The 24594-nt window shown below is 44.4% G+C and overlaps 1 protein-coding gene across 1 annotated transcript in view; it reads left to right on the forward strand.

The window, feature by feature from the left end:
• Positions 1-14877, forward strand: part of LOC104022969 (synaptic vesicle glycoprotein 2C-like) — a 110790-nt gene extending 95913 nt beyond the window's left edge. Inside the window, exon 16 of the mRNA XM_087762468.1 lies at positions 9813-14877. Coding sequence (XP_087618594.1) covers positions 9813-9996 — 184 coding nt within the window. The 3' untranslated portion in view covers positions 9997-14877. The remainder of the gene's footprint in view (positions 1-9812) is intronic.
• Positions 14878-24594: the final 9717 nt, after the last annotated feature.

Raw genomic sequence — 24594 nt, forward strand, 5'->3', positions numbered from 1 at the left:
TCATGCCTCTGCAATGCAAAAGCCCCTCTGAGTTACCAGTGTCATAATTTCTGTTGGCAATCTAGTTCCTTTCCCTTTTCTCTAAAGTGTCTCGGATACCTCTTCTGCACCAAGAAGTTTGTTTGTTTTTTTTTTTCTATGCCCCATTCTCTTTACCCCTAAGAGATAGCCATTAATTATTGTTGGAGGTCTAATTAGCCTTTTAAGAAAGCACTGGTTGAACATGTATACCACCTGTAAGAAATAAATTTCTATTCAGTACTCCAAGATGATCATCCTTTTAGTCTGATGACTTCCCAAATCACAAACCAGTTCTCAAAAGATTCCCCACCTCCTGTCTCCCAATCCAACACTGTCCTGGTTTCAGCTGGGATAGAGTTAATTTTCTTCTTAGTAGCTGGTATAGTGCTGTGTTTTGGATTTAGGATGAGAATAATGTTGATAACACACTGACGTTTTAGTTGTTGTTAAGTAGTGCCTACACCAGTCAAGGACTTTTCAGCTTCCCATGCTCTGCCAGGTGCACAAGAAGCTGGGAGGGAGCACAGCCAGGACAGCTGACCCAGAGTGGCCAAAGGGCTATTCCATACCGTATGACATCATGCTTAGTATATAAACTGGGGAGAGTTGGCCAGGGGGCAGCGATTGCTGCTCGGGGATGTGCTGGGCATTGGTCGGCAGGTGGTGAGCAATTGTATGGCATATCACTTGCTTTGCATATTATTATTGTATTATTATTATTACTACTATTCTGTTTCATTTTACTTCAATTATTAAACTGTTCTTATCTCAACCCATGAGTTTTCTGACTTTCACCCTTCTGATTCTTTCCCCCATCCCACTGGGGTGGGGGGAGTAAGCGAGCAGCTGTGTGGTGCTTAGTTGCTGGCTGGGATTAAACAATGACAGACCTTTTTGGCGCCCAACATGGGGCACGAAGGGTTTGAGATAATAACAGATTAACCAGAGTGTATTAAGGAATTCGTTAAGAGTTGCCGGTCATAATATTGATTCATCTGTCCTCGGTATTAGTCTACCTGATTTGCACCATGCTCTTGATTTTGCAGTACGTGTTAAAGGTTGGTGTTGGGTTTTGCAGTTTGCTGTGCTCTGCAGTGATTAGTGATGTTTTGCCTGGGAGACTTATTTATTAGTAAAACACTGGCCTTGAGCATTATCTGATATTTGGGTTCTGTAGTGAAGCCATTACTGTACTTTGGGTACCACCTCATGGAGACAATTAGCAATTATACCTCTTCTGAGAGGTTTTTTTATGGAGGAAACACAGAATGGCACCTTTGTTGTTTTCTATGATGTTTTTTCCTTCATTACAACAACTTTTCAGGATCTTGAACATCCTTGGGTAGTTAAGAAATTTCTATTGGTAGTTCTTGGGAATATTGTTTTGGTTTTGTCTAAGGTTAATAAGCACTTTAAGAATATCATCCAGAGATCTGCTCCAAGACTGGATAGTTAGGAGTGGCAGGGTGTGTGGGAGAGTATGGGCAAATGCCTTGGACGGTGGGCCCCTCCAGTATTTTGGAACTTCACCCCTGAACAAGTGCAGAAGCCTGAAAAATTAGTAGAACATTTGGAAAAAGTATGCTGTCACCCTGGCAACTTGAGAGAGACACAAATCACTGCAACGTGCTGGGGCCTGGCCCGTTCCTACCGAGCCCTATTCAACACTATCCAGAATGCTCAAGGGGAAGAGGTGGTCTCTGGATCTGACGACGAAATGACAGGCACTGCGGCTATACCAGCTCTGGTGACATGTACTGCAGCTGAACCAGAGAACCAACCTGTGCCAGTATCACTTGCCCCTATACAGAAGAAAAAATACACAAGAAAATCAACTCGTTTAGTAAGGGCTGATGATGAACCAGGGCCATCACGAGAACAGGAGGGGGAAGAGGCAGAACCCACAAATGAGATGGTAACAACCCAATCCCTGTCCCTGAGTGAGCTGTGAGATATGTGAAAAGATTTCAGTTGTTATCCAGGCAAGCACATCGTCACCTGGCTGCTCCGATGCTGGGATAATGGGGCCAGTAGCCTGGAATTAGAGGGTAGGGAAGCCAAGCAGCTGGGATCCCTTTCTAGGGAAGAGGGCATTGACAAAGCGATTGGAAAAGGGGCAAAAGCCCTCAGCCTCTGGAGGCGACTCCTGTCAGGCGTGAAGGAAAGGTATCCCTTCAAGGCAGATGTTCTATGTCACCCAGGCAAGTGGACCACCATGGGGAGAGGTATTCAGTACCTGAGGGAATTAGCTGTGCTGGAGGTGATTCATAGTGACCTGGACAACGAGCAGTTACCCAAAGATCCAGATGAAGTCCAGTGCACACGACCCATGTGGCGGAAGTTTGTACGGAGCGCACCATCATCGCACGCAAACTCATTGGCAGTAATGACCTGGAAAGATGAAGAGGGACCAACGGTGGATGAATTGGCTGGCCAACTCTGACAATACAAAGGAAGTCTCTCTTCCTCCCTACGGGCCTGCGTCTCAGCTGTGGAGAAACTGCCTGATGTGCTAGCTGAGAAATTATCCCGGGAGTTCCAATGATTCAGAGGACATGTCCTGCTCCTCACCTGTACGGACCAGTATCTCGGCCATTAGGAGTAAGCGTCCCTCTGCTCAAGAGAGGGGATATAGTGGACACACACCACGGGCCACCCTGTGGTTTTATCTGCGTGACCATGGAGAGGACATGAGGAAATGGGATGGAAAATCTACCTCGACCCTAGAGGCACGGGTACATGAGTTACAAGGAAAAACAATCACAAAAGGTGGCTCTTCCAGGAAAATTGCTGCTCCAGTTTCCAGTGAGCAGTTCCCTAGACAGGATAAAAGGGCTGATTTTGCTCCTGATCTTAATAAAGGGCCTTTTGATTTGCATTTACAAGAAGTGAGTAACGAATGCTATGACCAGGGCTAGAGGAGCCCTGCCTCCAGCCAGGTGGAGGAAAGGGACAACTGGGTGTACTGGACTGTGTGGATTCAATGGCCTGGCACATCAGACCCACAGGAGTAGAAGGCTTTAGGAGACACCGGTGCACAGTGTACCCTCATGCCATCAAGCTATAAAGGGGCAGAACCCATCTGTGTTTCTGGAGTGACAGGGGGATCCCAAGAGCTGACTGTATTGGAGGCTGAAGTGAGCTTAACTGGGAAGGAGTGGCAGAAGGACCCCATTCTGACTGGCCCAGAGGCTCCGTGCATCTTTGGCATAGACTACCTCAGGAGAGGGTATTTCAGGACCCAAAAGGGTACCGGTGGGCTTTTGGTATAGTTGCCTTGGAGACAGAGGAAATTAAACAACTGTCTACCCTGCCCGGTCTCTCAAAGGACCCTTCTGTTGTGGGGTTGCTGAGGGTCAAAGAACAACAGGTGCCAATTGCTACCACAGCAGTGCACCGGTGGCAATACTGCACCAACCGAGACTCCCTGATTCCCATCCATAAGCTGATTCATCAACTGGAGAGCCAAGGAGTGATCAGCAAGACTCGCTCACCTTTTAACATTCCCATATGGCCAGTGCAAAAGTCCAATGGAGAGTGGAGACTAACAGTAGTCTATCGAGGCTTGAACAAAGTCATGCCGCAGCTGAGCACTGCCGTGCCGGACATGCTAGAACTTCAATACGAACTGGAGTCAAAGGCAGCCAAGTGGTATGCCGCAATTGACATTGCTAATGCCTTTTTCTCTATCCCTTTGGTGGCAGAGTGCAGGCCACAGTTTGCTTTCACTTGGAGGGGTTTCCAGTATACCTGCAATCGACTGGAATTGGATAATAAGGCAGATATCCTGGTGGGAGTTATAGACCACCCAACCGGGATGAGGAAACAGACGAAGTTTTCTACAAGCAGCTGGGAGAAGTCTCACAATCTCTAGCCCTTGTTCTCGTGGGAGACTTCAACTTACCAGATATCTGTTGGAACTACAACATAGCAGAGAGAAAGCAGTCTTGGAGGTTCCTGGAGTGTGTGGGAGAGAACTTCCTGACGCAGCTGGTAAGCGAGCCAACCAGGGGAGGTGCCCTGCTGGACCTGCTGTTTACGAACAGAGAGGGCCTGGTGGGCGATGTGGTGGTTGGACGCTGTCTTGGGCTCAGTGACCATGACAAGGTAGAGTTTTCAGTTCTTGGATAAGTAAGGAAGGGGTGTCAGCAAAACTGCTACCCCGAACTTTGGAGAGGCAGACTTTGGCTTGTTTAGGAGCCTGGTTAACAGAGTCCCTTGGGAGGCAGTCCTGAAGGGCAAAGGAGTTCAGGAAGGCTGGATGTTATTCCAGAAGGAAGTCTCAAAGGCACAGGAGCAGGCTGTCCCCATGTGCCGAAAGACAAGCAGGCAGGGGAGAAGGCTGGCCTGGCTGAACAGAGAGCTTTGGCTGGAACTCAGGAAAAAAGGAGAGCTTACCGCCTCTGGAAGAAGGGGCAGGCCACTCAGGAGGACAAAGATGTTGTGAGGTTATACAGGGAGAAAATGAGGAAGGCGAAGGCCCAGCTAGAACTTAAACTGGCCACTGCTGTTAAAGATAACAAAAGAAGTTTTTATAAATATATCAGCGACAAAAGGAGGGCCAGGGAGAATCTCCCTCCTTTGTTGGATGTGGAAGGTAACTTTGCCACGAAGGATGAGAAGGCAGAGGTACTTAATGCCTTCTTTGCCTCAGTCTTTAATAGTCAAGCTAGTCATCCTTGGGGTTTTCAGCTCCCTGAGCTGGGAGATGGAGATAGGAAGCAGAATGAAGCCCCAGTTATAGAAGTGGTAACAGTCACTGACCTGCTCCTCCACCTGGATGCCCACAAGTCCATGGGGCCAGATGGGATCCACCTGAGGATACCAAGGGAGCTGGCAGAGGAGCTGGCCAAGCCACTCTCCATCACTTACCAGCAGTCCTGGTCAATCAGGGAGGTCCCAGATGACTGGAAGTTAGCTAATGTGACGCCCCTCTACAAGAAGGGTCAGAAGGAGGATCTGGAGAACTACAGGCCTGTCAGCCTGACCTCTGTGCTAGAAAAGGTCATGGAGCACGCCATCTTGAGTGCCATTATGCAGTGTGTACGGGACAATTGGGGGATCAGGCTTAGCCAGCATGGGTTTATGAAAGGCAGGTCCTGCTTGACTAACCTGATCTCCTTCTATGACAAGGTGACCCACTTAGTGGATGAGGGAAAGGCTGTGGATGTTGTCTACTTGGACTTTAGTAAGGCCTTTGACAGTCTCCCACAGCATTCTCCTGGAGAAGCTGGCTGCTCGTGGCTTAGGTAAGTGCACTCTCCGCTGGGTTAAAAACTGGCTGAATGACTGAGCCCAGAGAGTGGTGGTGAATGGAGTCAAATCCAGTTGGCGGCCGGTCACGAGTGGTGTTCCCCAGGGCTCAGTGTTGGGGCTGGTCCTGTTCAACATCTTCATTGATGATCTGGATGAGGGGATTGAGTGCAGCCTCAGTAAGTTTGCAGATGACACCAAGTTGGGTGGGAGTGTTGATCTGCTGGAGGGTAGGAAGGCCCTGCAGAGGGACCTGGACAGGCTAGATCGTTGGGCCAGGGCCAACTGTATGAGATTCAACAAGGCTAAGTGCCGGGTCCTGCACTTGGGTCACAACAACCCCATGCAATGCTACAGGCTGGGGGAAGAGTGGCTGGAGAGCTGCCTGGTGGAAAAAGACCCGGGGGTGTTGGTTGACAGCCGCCTGAACATGAGCCAGCAGTGTGGTCAGGTGGCCAAGAAGGCCAATGGCATCCTGGCTTGTATCAGGAATAGTGTGGCCAGCAGGACCAGGGAGGTGATAGTGCCCCTGTACTCGGCCCTGGTGAGGCTGCACCTCGACTACTGTCTTCAGTTTTGGGCCCCTCACTACAAGAAGGACACTGAGGTGCTGGAGCATGTCCAAAGAAGGGCAATGAAGCTGGTGAAGGGTCTAGAGCACAAGTCTTATGAGGAGCGGCTGAGGGAGCTGGGGTTGTTTAGTCTGGAGAAGAGGAGGCTGAGGGGAGACCTTATCGCTCTCTACAACTACCTGAAAGGAGGTTGTAGCGAGGTGGGCGTTGGTCTCCTCTCCCAAGTAACAAGTGATAGGACATGAGGAAACATCCTCAAGTTGCGCCAGGGGAGGTTTAGGTTGGATATTAGGAAAAACTTCTTCACCGAAAGGGTCGTCAGACATTGGAACAGGCTTCCTAGGGAAGTGGTTGAGTCTCCATTACTGGAGGTATTTAAAAGAAGGGTAGATGTGGTGCTTGAGGACATGGTTTAGTGGTGGACTTGGCAGTGATAGGTTAACGGTTGGACTCGATCTTAAAGGTCTTTTCCAACCTGAACAATTCTATGACTGCCCCAGGGGTGGAAACGCAGCCCCACCATTTGCCATGGACTGATCCAGAATGCACTGGAACAGGGTGGGGCTCCAGAACACCTGCAATACGTTGATGACATCGTGTGGGGCAACACAGCAGCAGAAGTTTTTGAGAAAGGGAAGAAAATAGTCCAAATCCCTCTGGAGGCCAGCTTTGCCATAAAACAAAGTAAGGTCAAGGGACCTGCACAGGAGATCCAGTTTTTAGGAATAAAATGGCAAGATGGACGTCGTCAGATCCCAATGGATGTGATCAACAAAATAACAGCCATGTCCCCACCAACCAGCAAAAAGGAAACACAAGCTTTCTTGGGCGTTGTGGGTTTTTGGAGAATGCATATTCCAAATTACAGTCTCATCGTAAGCCCTCTCTATCAAGTGACCTGGAAGAAGAATTATTTCAAATGGGGCCCTGAGCAACGACAAGCCTTTGAACAAGTTAAACGGGAGATCGTCCATGCAGTATCCCTTGGGCCAGTCCGGGCAGGACAAGATGTAAAAAAATGTGCTCTACACTGCAGCCGGGGCGAATGGCCCTACCTGGAGCCTCTGGCAGAAAGCACCAGGGGAGACTCGAGGTCGACCCCTGGGGTTTTGGAGCCAGGGATACAGAGGATCCGAGGCTGGCTATATTCCAACTGAAAAAGAGATATTGGCAGCAGATGGGTTTGAGTCATTTTGGAAGTGATTGGTACTGAAGCACAGCTCCTCCTGGCACTGCTGGTGCTGGGCTGGATGTTCAAAGGGAGGATCCCCTCTACACATCATGCAACTGATACTACATGGAGTAAGTGGGTTGCACTCATCACACAACGGGCTCGAATAGGAAACCCCAGTTGCCCAGGAATCTTGGAAGTGATCATGGACTGGCCAGAAGGCAGAGGTTTTGGAATATCGCCAGAGGAGGAGGTGATGCATGCTGAGGAGGCCCCACCATATAATCTACCAGAAAGTGAGAAGCAATATGCCCTGTTCACTGATGGGTCCTGTCGTCTTGTGGGGAAGCATCGGAGGTGGAAGGCTGCTGTGTGGAGTCCTATACGACAAGTCGCAGAAACTGCTGAAGGAGAAGGTGAATCGAGTCAGTTTGCAGAGGTGAAAGCCATCCAGCTGGCTTTAGATACTGCCGAACGAGAAGAGTGGCCAATGCTCTGTCTCTATACTGATTCATGGATGGTGGCAAAGGCCCTGTGGGGGTGGTTGCAGCAACGGAAGCAGAGCAACTGGCAGCGCAGAGGCAAACCCATCTGGGCTGCCACACTGTGGCAAGATATTGCTGCCCGGGTAGAGAACCTGGTTGTAAAAGTACGTTAACGTAGATGCTCACGTACCCAAGAGTCGGGCCACTGAAGAACATCAAAACAACCAGCAGGTGGATCAGGCTGCTAAGATTGAAGTGGCTCAGGTGGATCTGGACTGGCAACAGAAGGGTGAATTAGTTCTAGCTCGGTGGGCCCATGACACCGCAGGCCATCAAGGAAGAGATGCAACATATAGATGGGCTCGTGATCGAGGGGTGGACTTGACCATGGACACTATTGCACAGGTTATCCATGAATGTGACACATGCGCTGCAATCAAGCAAGCCAAGCAGTTCAAGCCTCTCTGGTATGGAGGACGATGGCTGAAATATCAGTATGGGGAGGCCTGGCAGATATTGATTATATCACACTCCCACAAACCCGCCAAGGCAAGCGCCATGTGCTTACAAAGGTGGAAGCAACCACCGGATGGCTGGAAACATATCCCGTGTCCCATACCACCGCCCAGAACACGATCCTGGGCCTTGAAAAGCAAGTCCTATGGCGACATGGCACCCCAGAAAGAATTGAGTCAGACAACAGGACTCATTTCCAAAACAGCCTCATAGACACCTGGGCCAAAGAGCATGGCATTGAGTGGGTATATCACATCCCCTATCGTGCACCAGCCTCTGGGAAAATCGAACGATACAATGGACTGTTAAAGACTACACTGAGAGCAATGGGAGGTGGGACATTCAAACAGTGGGATACACATTTAGCAAAGGTCACTAGTCAACACTAGGGGATCTGCCAGTCGATCTGGCCCTGCCCAGTCAAGACTTTTTTACATACTGTAGGGGGGATAAAGTCCCTGTAGTGCACCTTAAAAAATATGTTGGGGAAGACAGTCTGGCTTCTTCCTGTCTCAGGCAGAGGTAAACACATTCATGGGATTGCTTTTGCTCAAGGACCTGAGTATGACTGGTGGGTAATGCGGGAGGATGGGGAAGTCTGGTGTCTACATCAAAGGGATTTGATTTTGGGGTGTACTGAATTGTATGATGTTAATTGCTATATAATGCTGGATGTCATCAATTATATGGTGGCTATATGCCATATCAACAGTATACAGTAAGAATCACCCAGACCAATGAAGCATGAACTTTGAGGAAACCAAGTGAAGTGCAGCGGTGATGGAACTAGAACTGGCTTCAGCATGCAACAATCCAGTACCACACACTGTTTCTCCTACCGTGAAAGACTGTTATGATGGATGAAGTCCAAAGTCCTGGACTAAATGAACTCAACAAATGTTCTAGAGGGACACCCTTTGGGGTGTGGGGAGTGAGCGAGCGGCCTAGTTGTTGGCAATTAAGCACCTCACAGCTGCTCGCTCACTCGCCTCACAGTGGGATGGGGGAGAGAATTGGAAGGGTGAAAGGGAGAAAACTCGTGGGTTGAGATAAGAACGGTTTAATAGTTAGAGTAGAAGTTGCACATGCAAGGAATTCATTCACTACTTCCCAGGGGTAGGCACATGTTCAGCCATCCCCAGGAAAGCAGTGCTCCATCACACATAACTGTTACTTGTGAAGACAAACACCATCACTCTGAACGTCCCCCCCTTCCTTCTTTTTCCCTAGCTTATATACTGAGCATGACGTCATACGGTATGGGATAGCCCTTTGGCCATTCTGGGTCAGCTGTCCTGGCTGTGCCCCCTCCCAACTTCTTGTGCACCCGGCAGAGCATGGGAAGCTGAAAAGTCCTTGACTGGTGTAGGCACTACTTAACAACAACTAAAATGTCAGTGTGTTATCAACATTATTCTCATCCTAAATCCAAAACACAGCACTATACCAGCTACTAAGAAGAAAATTAACTCTATCCCAGCTGAAACCAGGACAAACATTTTAAATATTTAGTTTCCTTTTGCAAGTCCTTTGCTCTAGTGTAGAGGTGCAAAGTTACCTATTCAGTCATTCATTTCGCATTTTGGTCCCTGAGGCAATAGAATGAATTTGCCTTAATAAAATGCTATAGCAGCTGAGCTTTGATTTCACATTATAAAGAAAAGGTGCAGAATCCTTTTTGGCATAAATTCTGTTTAAGATACTGGGGCTGTACTGATTTATTCCCTTTGAGGGTTTGTCTCAAAGGCTTTACTTTTTCACCCATTTTAAACTTTATTCTGTTTTCTCTTCTAGGGCAACAGGCTTTGGCTTTTTGAATGCACTATGCAAAGCAGCAGCTGTACTTGGAAACTTAATATTTGGTTCCCTTGTTGGTATTGCCAAAGCAGTCCCTCTTTTCCTTGCTTCTACTGTTCTAGTATGTGGAGGTCTGGTAGGACTTCAGCTTCCTGACACAAGAACCCAGGTGTTGATGTAACTGGAAAAAGCCATTTAGTATTTATTTCCTCCTTCATACTTTGTCAACTCTTCTGACTGACGGTGCAAAGGCTTCAGATTTTCAACACTTAGTAGAGTGCTCAGATGTCAGAAATCAAACTCAAAAGATAATTTGGAGTGGCAGAGATTTAGAAATCTCTGTATGAAAGTTCTCAGTTTTGTTTGCTTTTGCATACTTCAAACTGCAAAGCTAACTCTTAAAACACTTTCAGTGACATGTCCAGGAAGCTTAAAACCATACTGATAATTAGATATTTAAAATGCAAGCAGTCATATTATTTAAAAATACATGCTAAATTTGGCCATGGCATTGTGAGCTTTTGTAACAGTACAGACATGCAAGTCAATTAACAGTATTGGCACAGAGAATGTTAATCTTACATGTATCAATGCATGCAGCATTAATCAGGAAACTGTATAGACTTCATCAGTACTGAGAGTGCTGACCTTCTGTGGCTGTGCTTAGATGGTAAAAATTTGTGGCAATGCCTCTTTCTTTGGAAACCTTTTTAGGTAGATTCAATCTAAAGTAAAGATTACCAACTATACCCCGTATTTGCTGAGGAGAAGGCAACAGTTACTGCAGGGAGATGAAAAGCCCATAATCAGTGAGCAGTAAAGAGAATAATAAAATAAGCACTTTCACTCTTTGTTGCTGATCCTCCAGAATTTTTTTTTTTTATTTCTTCTCACTTGTGGCATCTGGAATATTTTTGCCATTTTAAAACAGTGAATTTGTCTTACTCCAGGAGTGAATCAATGCAAACCAGTATTTATGTTGTTGTAAGTATGAATAAAGGAAGAATCAGGCCAGTGAACTATATGAAAAGTAAGATGTTTTCAGAAAAGTTTGTTTTGTATTTATACTTCTAATACATATTTCTTTGTCATAGAATGATTATAAAAATATGTGGCTGTAGAATGCCACTTACTAAATTTAATCAGGTTATAATTTCAATATCGAGTATAATGTAATTTAAACTTCTCAAAAGATTTTTTTAAACAATATCGAAACAAAGCAATAATAAAAACCACCTTAATTATTTTCAAAGTTTATATACTCTTTCATATAACCATTTACTTGGCTGATTTTAATAGTTTTAGAGATATCTCACTATTTAACACTTTCAAACATTTCTCTGAAAGGCCATTAAAGAAGAAGGCTGCCAAGGCTGTAGGGAGTGGTAATGTATTTATTAGACTAAGTGTAAGGATGGAGAGTAAATGGTAATGAAGATATTCCTTCTAAGCCATATGCTGTGGACTGTTCTGGATTACGGTAAAGTGTTTCCCACTAGTCCTACTGCTCTGTAAAAGGTTTTGAGATCTCTTAATTTTTAATGCTAACATTTTAATATAGACACATCTATAAAACTGGTAGACAAAAGGGGCAGATCCTGTAATGACAGAAACTGGCATTGCTTTCAGTGGAGCTAAGACAACTTGTATCAGCTGATGAACTATCTGCAGTTTCAAGTTTCAAAAACTTGGTATAAAACATAAGGGAAAACTTATCAGTATTTTTTTCTAATTATGTCTGACAACATTTATTAGGTGGTTGAATCATTGCTAAAGAAATTAGGCTTTCAGACAAGGTCATCATGTAGTAAGATAGATTCCCCCCCCCCCCCCAATTTCTCTCTTGCTCATATATGTGAACTACTTACCTTTTGGTAGTAATATCTATCGCTGTATTCTGTGTCAGTCATTGTCTTAGTTGTATTGAAAGAGTCAGTAAAAGATAGTCCATGTAAGATGACCATTCATTACATTTAAAGTTCACTGTTTAATTTACTGAATCTAGAAGTTACATTTTTCAGTTATTAAATGCCCGTGCTACACATTGTAGCACCAAAATGTAAGCCCAAGATGTGGTTTTCCGCTATTAACAAATGAGAAAAGAGGCTAAATTAAAAAAGCATGAGTGCAAAAAACTAGTGTGTTTTTATTTTTATGTTGGTAATTTAAACATGATATAGTAAGAAAAAGTTTAGGAAGTGTGTTTATTTTGTAATATAAACAGTCAAAATATTTGAGATAAAATATTTTATATTTAAATTTGATTTAAGCATGTCTTAAATTTTTAAACTACTTTAAAAAAAAAAAAAGGAGGAAGAATTATTTTTCACCAAGTTCCAAGTTAAGAACAAAATGCTGGCCTTAGTTTTGTATCTGTGGCTTTTGTCAACTAGTCATAGTCCTAATATTATTTCAAGGCTGTTTTCTCTGATGAGAATTGTATTTGAGCCCTGCTTCTCTGTGCCATTCATTAGTAGCACATGTTCACCTCCTTGTACTTACTGTACATCTTTTTTGAAATCTGAAGCCTCTGTATATGTTTAGAGTAAATATCAAGAGCAATGCTAAAAATATTACATTGTCTTGCTACGCACTGTCTACTTAAAGTAGTATATTCTGTCCATTCTCTGTATGCAGTTCCAAAGAACATCCAGATCCAATACTTCATGCCACCTGACCAGTGTGGAGAAAATGGGCCACAGGAAAATAAGGTTCAGCTTTTGAGGCCTCTGGTTTAAGGCTAACATGCTAAAATCTCATTACATGTAAAATTAGGCCGATTTCAATGCTGGTTCTTATCCTGAATCCTGCCCACATCGTAAGTATATGATTAAGTTTGGATGTAGAGAAGTGAGCGGCATGAGAGCCTACGTTGTGCTTTGAATATAGCAAGAGCAGGGATTAATAAAGATGAACAAAATGCCCAACAACATGGACCTTGCATGGTTTGAGATTAGAGTGAATGTTCCAAGGTAGGAAAAGGGGGGAAAAAAGGAGAATAGTGGGTAGGAAAGGGGAGAAAAAGCAAGCAAATTGAAGAGAAGGACAAAGAGGAAAAAAATCCATGAACAATGATCATCTAGTCCAACTGCCTGACCACTTCAGGGATGACCAAAAGTTAAAGCATGTTAAGGGCATTGTCCAAATGCCTCTTAAACACTGACAGGCATGGGGCATTGACCACCTCTCTAGGAAGCCTGTTCCAGTGTCTGACCACCCTCTCTGTAAAGAAATGCTTCCTTGGGTCCTAAGGATCTGCTTTTTTGCTCAGCCTCTTACTTTCTAATTTTGGACATCTACCACCTGCCACTCAGTTTTCCCCAGTAGTTTTGACCAAGCAAGCTGAAGCTACTTGCTGCTAACAGACAGCACTCATAACTCATTGCAAACATGGTATTCTGTAAGAGTCCAATGTCTTATATGTTGTTCCAGTGTCACCTAGCATTTCTCTCTGATAATGCTGCATGTTTTCTAACCATGTATTTCTGATAATACATGTCTTTTGTCCTCTTAATGTCTGCCTTGTAAATATACACCTGTCCCCCACTCACTGGCTATGTGATAGAAATAATTTGTGAACCTCATGTAGGCCTGTCTTAACCAGTTAAAAGGTGATCCTTCAAAAGAAGGAGAAGGAATAATGAAATGGAATCAAATTAAATGCAAACCATGAAGAGTAATATTTCAAGGCCTAGGGTTCAATTATTTTTAATTTTGGCAGCTGTTTTCTTTAAATCCTAGCCTGCAGCTATATAATACTGTAGATTGTAAAGAATAAGTATTACACAGTTAGAGGTGAATACATATACAGACACATGTGGGTGAGTATACATGCATACATACACACACCCCTATAACACAGGTGGATGTAAGACTTACAAACCATATTCTCAAAAATATTAAGTACGTGATTGTGTATACTGTCATGTTGGAATTGCTGATGTGAGAGAAATGTGTTCATTTAGCCCATTTTTTTAACATGAATAATTTTAGCCTGGCTTTTTCCTATGAATGCAATGTTTCCCAAACAGTAAAAGGGTTTTAAATAGCGTTCCATGCTGCAAGACTAATAAATCAACTGACAGCTTATTTTAGCCTTTTTTCTATAGAATGTTGTATTAAAAATACCAATTAAAACTTTCCCAAAAATTGCTGTATTACCCTCAGCTGCATAACATTGTGACAACTAAATTGTATCTTATCCTTGTGACAATTTACTGTACATAAGTAGATTTTTTTTAAGTGGGCAGTTTCCTTTGCAGTGTAATAATGTATGTGCAGAAGTCAGGCAGCAAGGATGAGGTGCTGAAAATAGAGCTCTTTGCCTTCATTGTAATTTATTGGCATTGTCAGGTTACTGATTTTCTTAAAAACATGTTAGCATCTTCTAATGCTGAGCAACAGAAGGAAAAAGTGTATTCTTTCTTTGTTTTTCATGAGCTATTTTCTGCTTCCAGTTTCTCCTACTAAACTTCCACTCAAATTGCCAACTGTTCTGAGCCAACTAGGAGTATAATTTTTCAAACTGTCTTTAGTGTACAAAAGCGCAGGCGTGTTAGTGTGCATACATTTTCAAGAAAACCATAACCATTTCTGACAGTCTCCATTTCTTAATGTGAGGAAACGTACATATTGTATATACGGTAATGAGATACTTTGAAGTCAAATCCCTATTTATACATGCTTACTTCCAGATCTACTAATCTGCAACAAGATCTTGTCAATGGTCCTGACCTCTCTGTTTCTTTCTTTGTTTTCTTTACTGCTGTGTGTGATCTCCTGTAATGCAGTTTACAGTCATCACTATTGTATATGTGTGTTCATTGATAAATTATCTTTTTTGAAATTCTGAATTTTTCATTTCAAGTCCAGATGGTACAACTGTGAACTCATCTTTCCAGTATGCTACTCTATGTCAGATTGCCAACTTCCGAAATGTTTGATCAAGTGTTTTAAGGCCCCTGAGGAAAGCTGTCTGTGTACTTGTGAAAGGGCATGGTCTGCGTAGGATGACTGTGTACGGTATAAATCTATAAAATGTGGAAGTGTTTATAAATTTATCTGCTAAATATTTATCATCCATGTAACAAATTGAAAGGTATTTAGTGTACATCAGATTAATAAAGGGGCATTTTTTCTCCACTATATTCAAATAAAGATTTGTTCTCTGTAATGAATGCATCAGGTGTGTGTGAGATGATAGCCAGAACATCATTCTTCACTACCCACAAAATACTGAAAACAGTTGTTTTACCTTAATTAGTTCTTTTACAAAGGCTCTCTATATATCTCATCTTTAGTGCCTGTAATAGAGGTTGAACATGTATTAAAAGAAAACATGGAACAAGTTAATAAAGCTAAAGAAATGTAAATGACCATAAAAAAAGAAAGAGTAAAAGTTGCTATGGTTGCAAGAGACAAAGTTCTCCTTCAGGTAACTATCTGGGATACATATTTTTATGGTATATAATTGCACAAAACAGAAATCTGGCCTTTCACTGGGTAACTGCACTGCAGGTTATCACTCAAAGGGTCTAATCTAACTTTATCATAGAATCATAGAATGCTTTGGGATGGAAGGGACCTTTAAAGGTCATCTAGTCCATCCCCCCTGCAATTGGCAGGGACATCTACAACTAGATCAGGTTGCTCAGAGCCCCATCCAGCCTGTCCTTGAATGTTTCCAAGGATGGGGTATCTACCACCTCTCTGGGCAACCTGTTCCAGTGTTTCACTACCCTCAGCGTAAAAAAATTCTCCCTTATATCTAGTCTGAATCTACCCTCTTTTAGTTTAAAACCATTGCCCCTTGTCCTATTGCCATTGGCCCTGCTAAAAAGTCTGTCCCCATCTTTCTTATAAGCCCCCTTTAAGTATTGAAAGGCTGCAATAAGGTCTCCCCAGAGCCTTCTCTTCTCCAGGCTGAACAACCCCAGTTATCTCAGCCTGTCCTCATAGCAGAGGTATTCCAGCCCTCTGATCATTTTTGTGGCCCTCCTCTGGGCCCTCTCCAACAAGTCTATGTCCTTCTTATACTGAGGACCCCAGAGCTGGATGCAGTACTCCAGGTGGGGGTCTCACCTGAGCAGAGTAGAGGGGCAGAATCACTACCCTCAACCTGCTGGCCACGCTTCTTTTGATGCAGCCCGGGATACGGTTGGCTTTCTGGGCTGCAAGCGCACATTGCCGGCTCATGTCCAGCTTTTCATCTATCAGTACCCCCAAGTCCTTGTCTGCAGGGCTGCTCTCAGTCCCTTCATCCCCCAGCCTGCATTGATACCAGGGATTGCCCTGACCCAGGTGCAGGACCTTGCACTTGGCCTTGTTGAACCTCATGAGGTTCACGCAGGCCCATTTCTCCAGCTTGTCCAGGTCCCTCTGGATGGCATCCCATCCTTCAGGCGTGTCAACTGCACCACTCAGCTTGGTGTCATCTGCAAATTTGCTGAGGGTGCACTCGATCCTGCTGTCTATGTCATTGATGAAGATATTGAACAGCACTGGCCCCAGTACGGACCCCTGAGGGACACCACTCATCACTGATCTCCATCCGGACATCGAGCCGTTGACCACTACCTTCTGGATGTGACCATCCAGCCAATTCCTTATCCACCAAATAGTCCACCCATCGAATCCATCTCTCTCCAATTTAGAGAGAAGGATGTTGTGGGGGACCATGTCAAAGGCCTTACAGAAGTCCAGATAGATGACATCCACAGCTCTTCCCTTGTCCACTGATGCAGTCACTCCATCATAGAAGGCCACTAGGTTGGTCAGGCAGGACTTGCCCTCGGTGAAGCCGTGCTGGCTGTCTTGAATCACCTCCCTGTCCTCCATGTGCCTTAGCATAGCTTCTAGGAGGATCTGTTCCATGATCTTCCCAGGCACAGAGGTGAGGGTGACAGGTCGGTAGTTCCCAGGGTCCTCTTTTCTACCCTTTTTAAAAATGGGTGCAATGTTTCCCTTTTTCCAGTCGCCGGGGACTTCACCTGACTGCCATGACTTTTCAAATATCATGGAGAGTGGCTCGGCAACTACATCAGCCAATTCCCTCAGGACTCTGGGATGCATCTCATCAGGTCCCATAGACTTATGTATGTTCAGATTCCTCAGGTGGTCTCGAACCTGATCTTCTCTTACAGTGGGAGGACCTTTATGTGCAAAGCATACTGCTGCAAGGTATAATGATCCATGCATCCGAAAGGCCGATGGGAATTTATACAGTAAACTATGGTTCCATAAGAACTTAGTATCAAAAAAACCCAACCAAACAAAAAAACTGAAACAGTACTGCAATGACATTAGTTCTTCATTGCATTTGTGCACTAAGGGCCTCAGAAAAGCTTCAACTGATCAAATGTGGTAGCTTTAAAATAACAAAAAACTGCTGAGTTATATTCTGCCATCTCCATGGCTGGATCAGAAATACAGTTCCAAATATAGGTTATTCCAAACAGATGATGGACTAAATAAAGCACATGAGCCTCTTCAGCTGTGTCACCAATAAGGAAAAGTTAAGCGACATATAAATTGAAGTGTTTTTCAGCTCATGCAAGAGCACTGCAAAACCCAACAACCAAGGACACGTGATTTTTGTGACTGTCCTTTGGCAAGCAGAGTTTTTTCTATTTGTGGTACAATATAGAAAAAACATTCTTCATTTACTAAGCATAGCTAACAGAAGTACTAATCCATATTTTAAGTCTACTTAGATCTATACCCTCATCTACCTGTGTTTGAAGGGTTTTTTAGTATAACTATACTGCTCTCTTCCTCTAGTGGAGATGAAGCTTTTATGCTTGTGTCTCCTAGTCTCATTCTGGGAAGAAATCAACCTCTTTTGTGAGAAGATAAGATAGATATATCTTATATACCTTATAGACAACACAAGTACATGGAGACTGGATGCAAATGTAAGAGGAGGAGGCAGCATTTTGTGGTATGTGGCATTGTCTATACATGAGACCAAATGTTAAGACATCATGTGCATCCTCCATATGTCTTGCTTTCCACTAGGATGCAAACTAGACTATGATTATTATTTAATCCATTGCAATTGTAAAGTTATGCACATGATATATTAGGCTGATGTGAGATCAGTATCTAATCCAAACTGCTCCCCATCCCATTTAGTCATATCTGGAAGGTTTTTATGGCGCTTTATATCGACAACAGAGAAAAAAAACATTGGCTCAAAGTTCTCCATAGACTTTCCTAAGAATCTTAAACTGAACTGAAAATCATGCCATTCTATTGTTTTCTGGTAGCACTGTATGTAAACTTTCACAGTATTCAGGTGAATCCACTCATTCTGCAGAAAGCATACAGATGCATTACATAGATTCATACAATCATTTAGGTTGTAAAAGACCCTTAAGATCATTGAGTCCAACCATTAACGTAACACTGCCAAGTGCACCACTATACCATGTCCCTAAACACCATGTCTACATGTCTTTTAAATACCTCCAGGGATGGGGACTCAACCACTTCCCTGGGTAACCTGTTCCAATGCCTGACAACCCTTTTGGTGAAGAAATTTTTCCTGATATCCAATCTAAACCTCCCCTGGCGCAACTTGAGGCTGTTTCTTCTCGTCCTATCACTTGTTACTAGGGAGAAGAGACTGACCCCCACCTTGGTACAACCTCCTTTCAGGTAGTTGTAGAGAGCAATAAGGTCTCCCCTCAGCCTCCTCTTCTCCAGGCTAAACAACCCCAGCTCCCTCAGCTGCACCTCATAAGACCTGTTCTCTAGACCCTTCACCAGCTTTGTTGCTCTTCTTTGTACATGCTCCAGCACCTCAATGTCTTTCTTGTAGTGAGGGTCCCAAAGCTGGGCCAGTATTCGAGGTGCGGTCTCACCAGTGCCGAGCACAAATGGACAATCACTTCCCTCCTCCTGCTGGCCACACTATTCCTGATACAAGCCAGGATGCCATTGGCCTTCTTGGCCATCTGGGCACATTTCTGGCTCATGTTCAGGCGGCTGTCGACCACCACCCCCAGGTCCTTTTCCACTGGGCAGCTCTCCAGCCACTCTTCCCCCAAGACTGTAGCGTTGCATGGGGTTGTTGTGACCCAAGTGCAGGACCTGACACTTAGCCTTGTTGAACCTCATACAATTGGCCTCGGCCCATTGATCCAGCCTGTCCAGATCCCTCTATAGGGTCTTCCTACCCTCCAGCAGATCAACGCTCCCGCCCAACTTGGTGTCATCTGCAAAATTACTGAGGGTGCACTCGATCCCCTCGTCCAGATCATCGATAAAGATATTGAACAGAACTGGCCCCAATACTGAATCCTGGGCAACATCACTTGTGACCGGCCACCAACTGGATTTAACTCCTTTCACTACCACTCTTTGGGCCTGGCCATACAGCCAGTTTTTTACCCAGCAAAGAGTACACCCGTCCAAGTCATGAGCAGCCAGTTTCTCCAGGAGAATGCTGTAGGAAACGGTGTCAAAGGCTTTACTAAAGTCCAGGCAGACAACATCCACAGCCTTTCCCTTGTCCACAAAGCGGGTCACCTTGTCATAGAAGGAGATCAGGTTAGTCAAGCAGGACCTGCCTTTCATAAACCCATGCTGACTGGGCCTGATCACCTTATTGTTGTGTATGTGCTGTGTGATGGCACTCAAAATGATCTGCTCCATAACCTTCCCCAGCACCAAGGTCAGGCTGACAGGCCTGTAGTTTCCTGGATCCTCCTTCCGACCCTTCTTGTAGATGGGCGTCACATTTGCTAACCTCCAGTCTATTGGGACCTCCCCGGTTTGCCAGGACTGCTGATAGATGATGGAAAGTGGCTTGGTGAGCACTTCTGCCAGCTCCCTCAGTACCCTTGGGTGGATCCCATCCGTCCCCATAGACTTGTGTGTGTCTAAGTGGTGTAGCAGGTTGCTAACCATTTCCCCTTGGATTATGGGGGCTTCATTCTGCTTCCCGTCCCTGTCTTCCAGCTCAGGGGGCAGGGTACTCCCAGAACAACTGGTCTGAGTATTAAAGACTGAGTCAAAGAGGGCATTAAGTACCTCAGCCTTTTCCTCGTCCTTTGTCACTGTTTCCCCCCGCATCCAATAAAGGATGGATATTCTCCTTAGCCCTCCTCTTGTTGCTTATATATTTATAGAAACATTTTTTGTTTTCTTTTTTATGGCAGTAGCCAGATTAATTCCTAGTTGGGCTTTGGCCCTTCTAATTTTCTCCTTGCATAACCTCATGACATCCTTGTAGTCCTCCTGAGTGGCCTGACCATTCTTCCAAAGGTCATAAACTCTCCTTTTATTCCTGAGTTCCAGCCAAAGCTCTCTGTTCAGCCAGACCAGTCGTCTTCCCTGCCAGCTCATCTTTCGGCACATAGGGACGGCCTGCTCCTGTGCCTTTAAGACTTCCTTCTTGAAGAACATCCAGCCTTCCTGGACTCCTTTGCCCTTCAGGACTGCCTCCCAAGGGACTCTGTCAACCAGGCCCCTAAACAGGCCAAAGTCTGCCCTCCAGAAGTCCAAGGTAGCAGTTCTGCTGAGCCCCCTCCTTACTTCTCCGAAAATTGAAAACTGTATCATTTCATGATTTCTATGCCCAAGACAGCCTCCAACCATCACATCACCCACCAGGCCTTCTCTGTTCACAAACAACAGGTCCAGCAGGGCACCTTCCCTACCTGGCTCCCTCACCAGCTGTGTCAGGAAGTTATCTTCCACATGCTCAAGGAACCTCCTAGACTGTTTCCTCTCTGCTGTATTGTATTTCCAGCAGGCATCTGGTAAGTTGAAGTCCCCCACAAGAACAAGGGCTAGCAATCGTGAGACTTCTCCCACATCATGTTACTTCTTGCTCTTGGAGTGGACCTAACTGGTGTGATTAGGACTGTAGTAATGATTTTGTATTACTATAGCAGACTAATGTTATGTGTGCAAAATAACCTGGGAAGACACCAAGAGCCCTATTACAGAGACCTCCTGTTAGATCATTGAAGTAGGGGCCTGACCACATCAATTGCTGAATTATGCAAACACAGAGATTTGTCAGCTGTGATCTCTGTACCACTATTGACTGCACTATGGTACACTGCCTTCTTCAAAATGCCGTATTAATTCTGCTCAGAAAGCTGAATGCCGTCCCTACGTTTAGATCTGGAGGCAGAAGCTGCAGCTGCTGCCATCAGTGGTAATACCTGAACAAACTACATCTGGAAATGCCTGTGCTAACCAATCCAGGCAATGTTTCCAGCCTTGAAAATGAGAAGACAAACCAGTATCAGCCTTATCAATTCATGTGTTACTTCTGTTATCCTTCAGAAAAGCCAGACTGTGGCACTTATAACCACAGAATGGGAAATTGTCAAAGTATTCCTCAAACTCACCATCCAATGCTGAAAAAATAGGTACTTAAGAATCATTAGCTACAAGAATGAAGTGTGAAATGCCTGCTGTAACCACCTAAAATATTGGTTGGATATCCAGATAGTTTGGCTGAATTCTGGTCAGATACAGGCTAAGCTAAACTCAAGTCTCCCACAGGCAAATGGCACTTTTATTAAAAAAGTTTCATGATAATGCAGAGAGTTGTATTATTGCAGAACAACAGTGGCTTTGTCAGTGGTTACAATAGCTCCAAATTGTGGATTTTACAATAGGTTGCATCATAACATATTTAATTGCATTTTCCCTTATTCATCATCCAACACTGACAATTCATTAAATAAGAAGAGAAATTCCCAAATACACCTGAAAGAGAGAAAGGAGAGAATGGGAGCATAGGGATGAGCCATTTTTATGTTCTTTTCCTCCAGGACTTTCTTTTTCTCCTCACCCAAGGAACCCAAAACTGAGACTAGAATCGTGCAATTTTCACCCGATTATTTTGAGCACTTCATCTAAGGCCACATGTTTCTTTCAGGTGCTCTCCTACTAGCCACTGCCTTTAAACTACTGCAACAACCACAAATTCTGTCAGAGAAGGAAAATGTTGATCTTCAGGACCTGTGTGCCCATACAGACTGCAAACCACTTAATCCCGGGAATCTCACGACGTTCCTGACTTGAAATAAAAACATCCTTTGCTTTGCAGTCAGACCAGCTGGCAGACTTTACAGAGAGTAGGAATGAGAAATCAGATAAAACTAAGAGTAATTCACCTTCTCCAGCATCCTGGAAGTGAAGCCATTAGTGGACTCTTATATTTGCTACATCATTTAGCTTTGAGCAGCTGTCCTTGCACACACTCCCCCAAGGACTCCCTTGCAAACTCTGGATTCTGCCTACAGTGTTTTGCAGTGTTGGTGGTAGAGCTAGACCATTTGAAAGGCAATCCTCCTGGTATGTAGGATTACACAGCTGTTAGGATCTTTTTGCCCAGGTTTATTTCCCAGGTCCAGGGCCTTGGCGAACTGCTACCTATTGATATGTTCCCCTGCTATTCTGTTCATAATGCGTTACATTTTTTTATTAGTGTCCAGTAAAATTATATGGAAAATGAGCTCAGGCTCCTTGAGCACAATTACTCAGCAGCCCAATTCTCAGTATGCAGGAGGAGTTTGACTTCGCCTTTTCAGTTTTTAGCTAAAATCAGAGATTTTAAATTCGAATAAAATGGTGAATCTGTTCAGAAAAAGAGGTCGCTAGCTATTAGTAAAGATGTTGAAGTAGGACCAAGGAACAAAAAGATATTGCTATACTCTTGAGTTACAGGAATATCAGTATTACACCACTAATGTGAACTCTAATCAGTCTTTGGTAGGACTGTCATACTGTGTTTTGTGAGCTAAAATACATATAAAATACATAATTGCTAAGGACAGGAATACATGGGTATATGGAACCCAATTCCCAGGGAAAAACTCTGGACTTTGCCTGGCAAAAACATAGCAGAACTATTGACTGATCATACCCCCCCCAAAAAAGGTAGATAATAGCGCATATCTGTTTAAGAAGTCATCTGTAATTAAATATGTTGCTTTGCATTGTTATTGTTACATGAATGTTGAAACCAAGGAAAAATATCTGTTCACTACGACACAGGACCCTCCCTATGTGGAAACACTAACATTGGCCATGTCAGGGGAGCGAATTTTATTGCAGAAGCCAGTATTTGGGTATAGAAAATAAACAGGTCTACACTGATGTAATGCAATTGCCAATTTGACTTACATGTGGAGTAGGGGTGAGCAATATGTCCTGAGCCAGGGACTAGCTCACCTCTGCCCACAGGCAGTCAGCACTCAGGGAGAGCATCGTGCAGCCCCGAGTCACCCTGACTACTTCAACCAGGGCATTTTCAGGGTCTTTGCAATCACCACAAAGTTTGGCTCCATAATGAAACTTTGCATATAGCACCATGGAAAGCTTCCAGCAGAAAAGAGACATTTAATAAGTTCTAGAGGTACAAACCAAAAGTGATTTCACATCCTTTTTTTGCTTGCCTGCTGTAGTAAAGATAAGGGCTGGCGACCGCAAGATCACGTGCTGTACGGAAAGAGTTAAGGGTTGACCCTCCCTTGTCTCCGTCCCTTATAACATGACATGCCTACTGCTGGGAGTATAAAGGTAAACTACTGCGCAATAAACGTTGAAGCTGAACACCCACACTGTGTGTGCTGACTGTTCCTTCCCCAGCCCGGGTCGGCTGGAGATCAGCCAGTATAACCTTGATATGTAACGAACGCTACAGCCTGCCACAAGAATTAGCTATGTGTTTTGGTGGGGCCTTGAGAAGGGCAGTTGATGAGGACCCGAGCTGGCCCCTCTCCACTTGTTATTGACAGATAGCTGACAAAATAGTTTCAAGGTTAAAAGGGGCATGAGAATCCAGCTGGACATTTCCCTGGCAAGGTGGCCTGTTAGTATCGCTCTGAGGCACTGCATGGGAGCTGGTGGCCACGCTTCTCCGAAGGGGTCTCTTGCGTAGCAGCCTCCACCAGGCTGTGCGCTGCCAGTCCAGGAAGCCTTGGGGCACATGCTTTCCAAGGGAGGCTCAGACTGTGTCTGACCCAGGCTCCTTCTGTCAAGTCTCAAGCAGAGGGTGGCTCTGAGCCTCTCTGCAAGTGGTGCTGCCATAACCCAATAAACCAGCATCAGGATCCCAGCACTCCCTGACCTACACAGGCTTCTGCTTAATTTTTATGTGGAATTTCAGATACTGATTTTAATTCTACAGCTGCAACTGATGTGGGATCTGGTTATCTGAGGAATACCCTTTTTCCCTTAGAAAAACAACAAAGCTGCTTCCAGGAGCATAATTCAAACTGAAGCCATTTTGATTTAAGTAAGAGGAGGCTGCTGACACTGTGTTCTTTGTGAAGGGTCCTGAATGCTGGCATTAGCTCTCCTCGTTTAGCCTCCCGGAGCCTGAATTTGTCAGTCTTTTAGACATGTTCTTCATTTTTACATTAATGTGAACAATGAGGAGCTTTTCAAAAGGCTGGAGCTGTGCCAGCGGAAAAGTGGTGGAAGTAAGAAGACAAGAATTAGTCTGGTGGAAATCCATGGGAGTTCAGCCTGTGCTTTATCTGTGGGGCAACTGTTGGCAGGCAAGAAATAGTTGTAGGGTTGCGTTAGCTGTCACTTGGTACACTGTAAATGTAAAGCTCCTAGTGCTCTGCCTCGAGAGCAATAAATAAATAATACATTAATGAGTGAATAATGCATAGACTTTTAGCGGAGTGGAAACATTGCTAAGCACATGCAATCACTAAGCACAGAGATGCTGTATTACAAAACCAACCCCCACCCAAACCAAAAATGCCCCCCCCAAACAAACATTGCCACAAGCAGACCA

Source organism: Nipponia nippon, unplaced genomic scaffold, assembly GCF_047370975.1.
Source record: "Nipponia nippon isolate SJK-2023a ecotype South Korea unplaced genomic scaffold, ASM4737097v1 scaffold_26, whole genome shotgun sequence".
Taxonomy (NCBI): Eukaryota; Metazoa; Chordata; class Aves; order Pelecaniformes; family Threskiornithidae; genus Nipponia; species Nipponia nippon.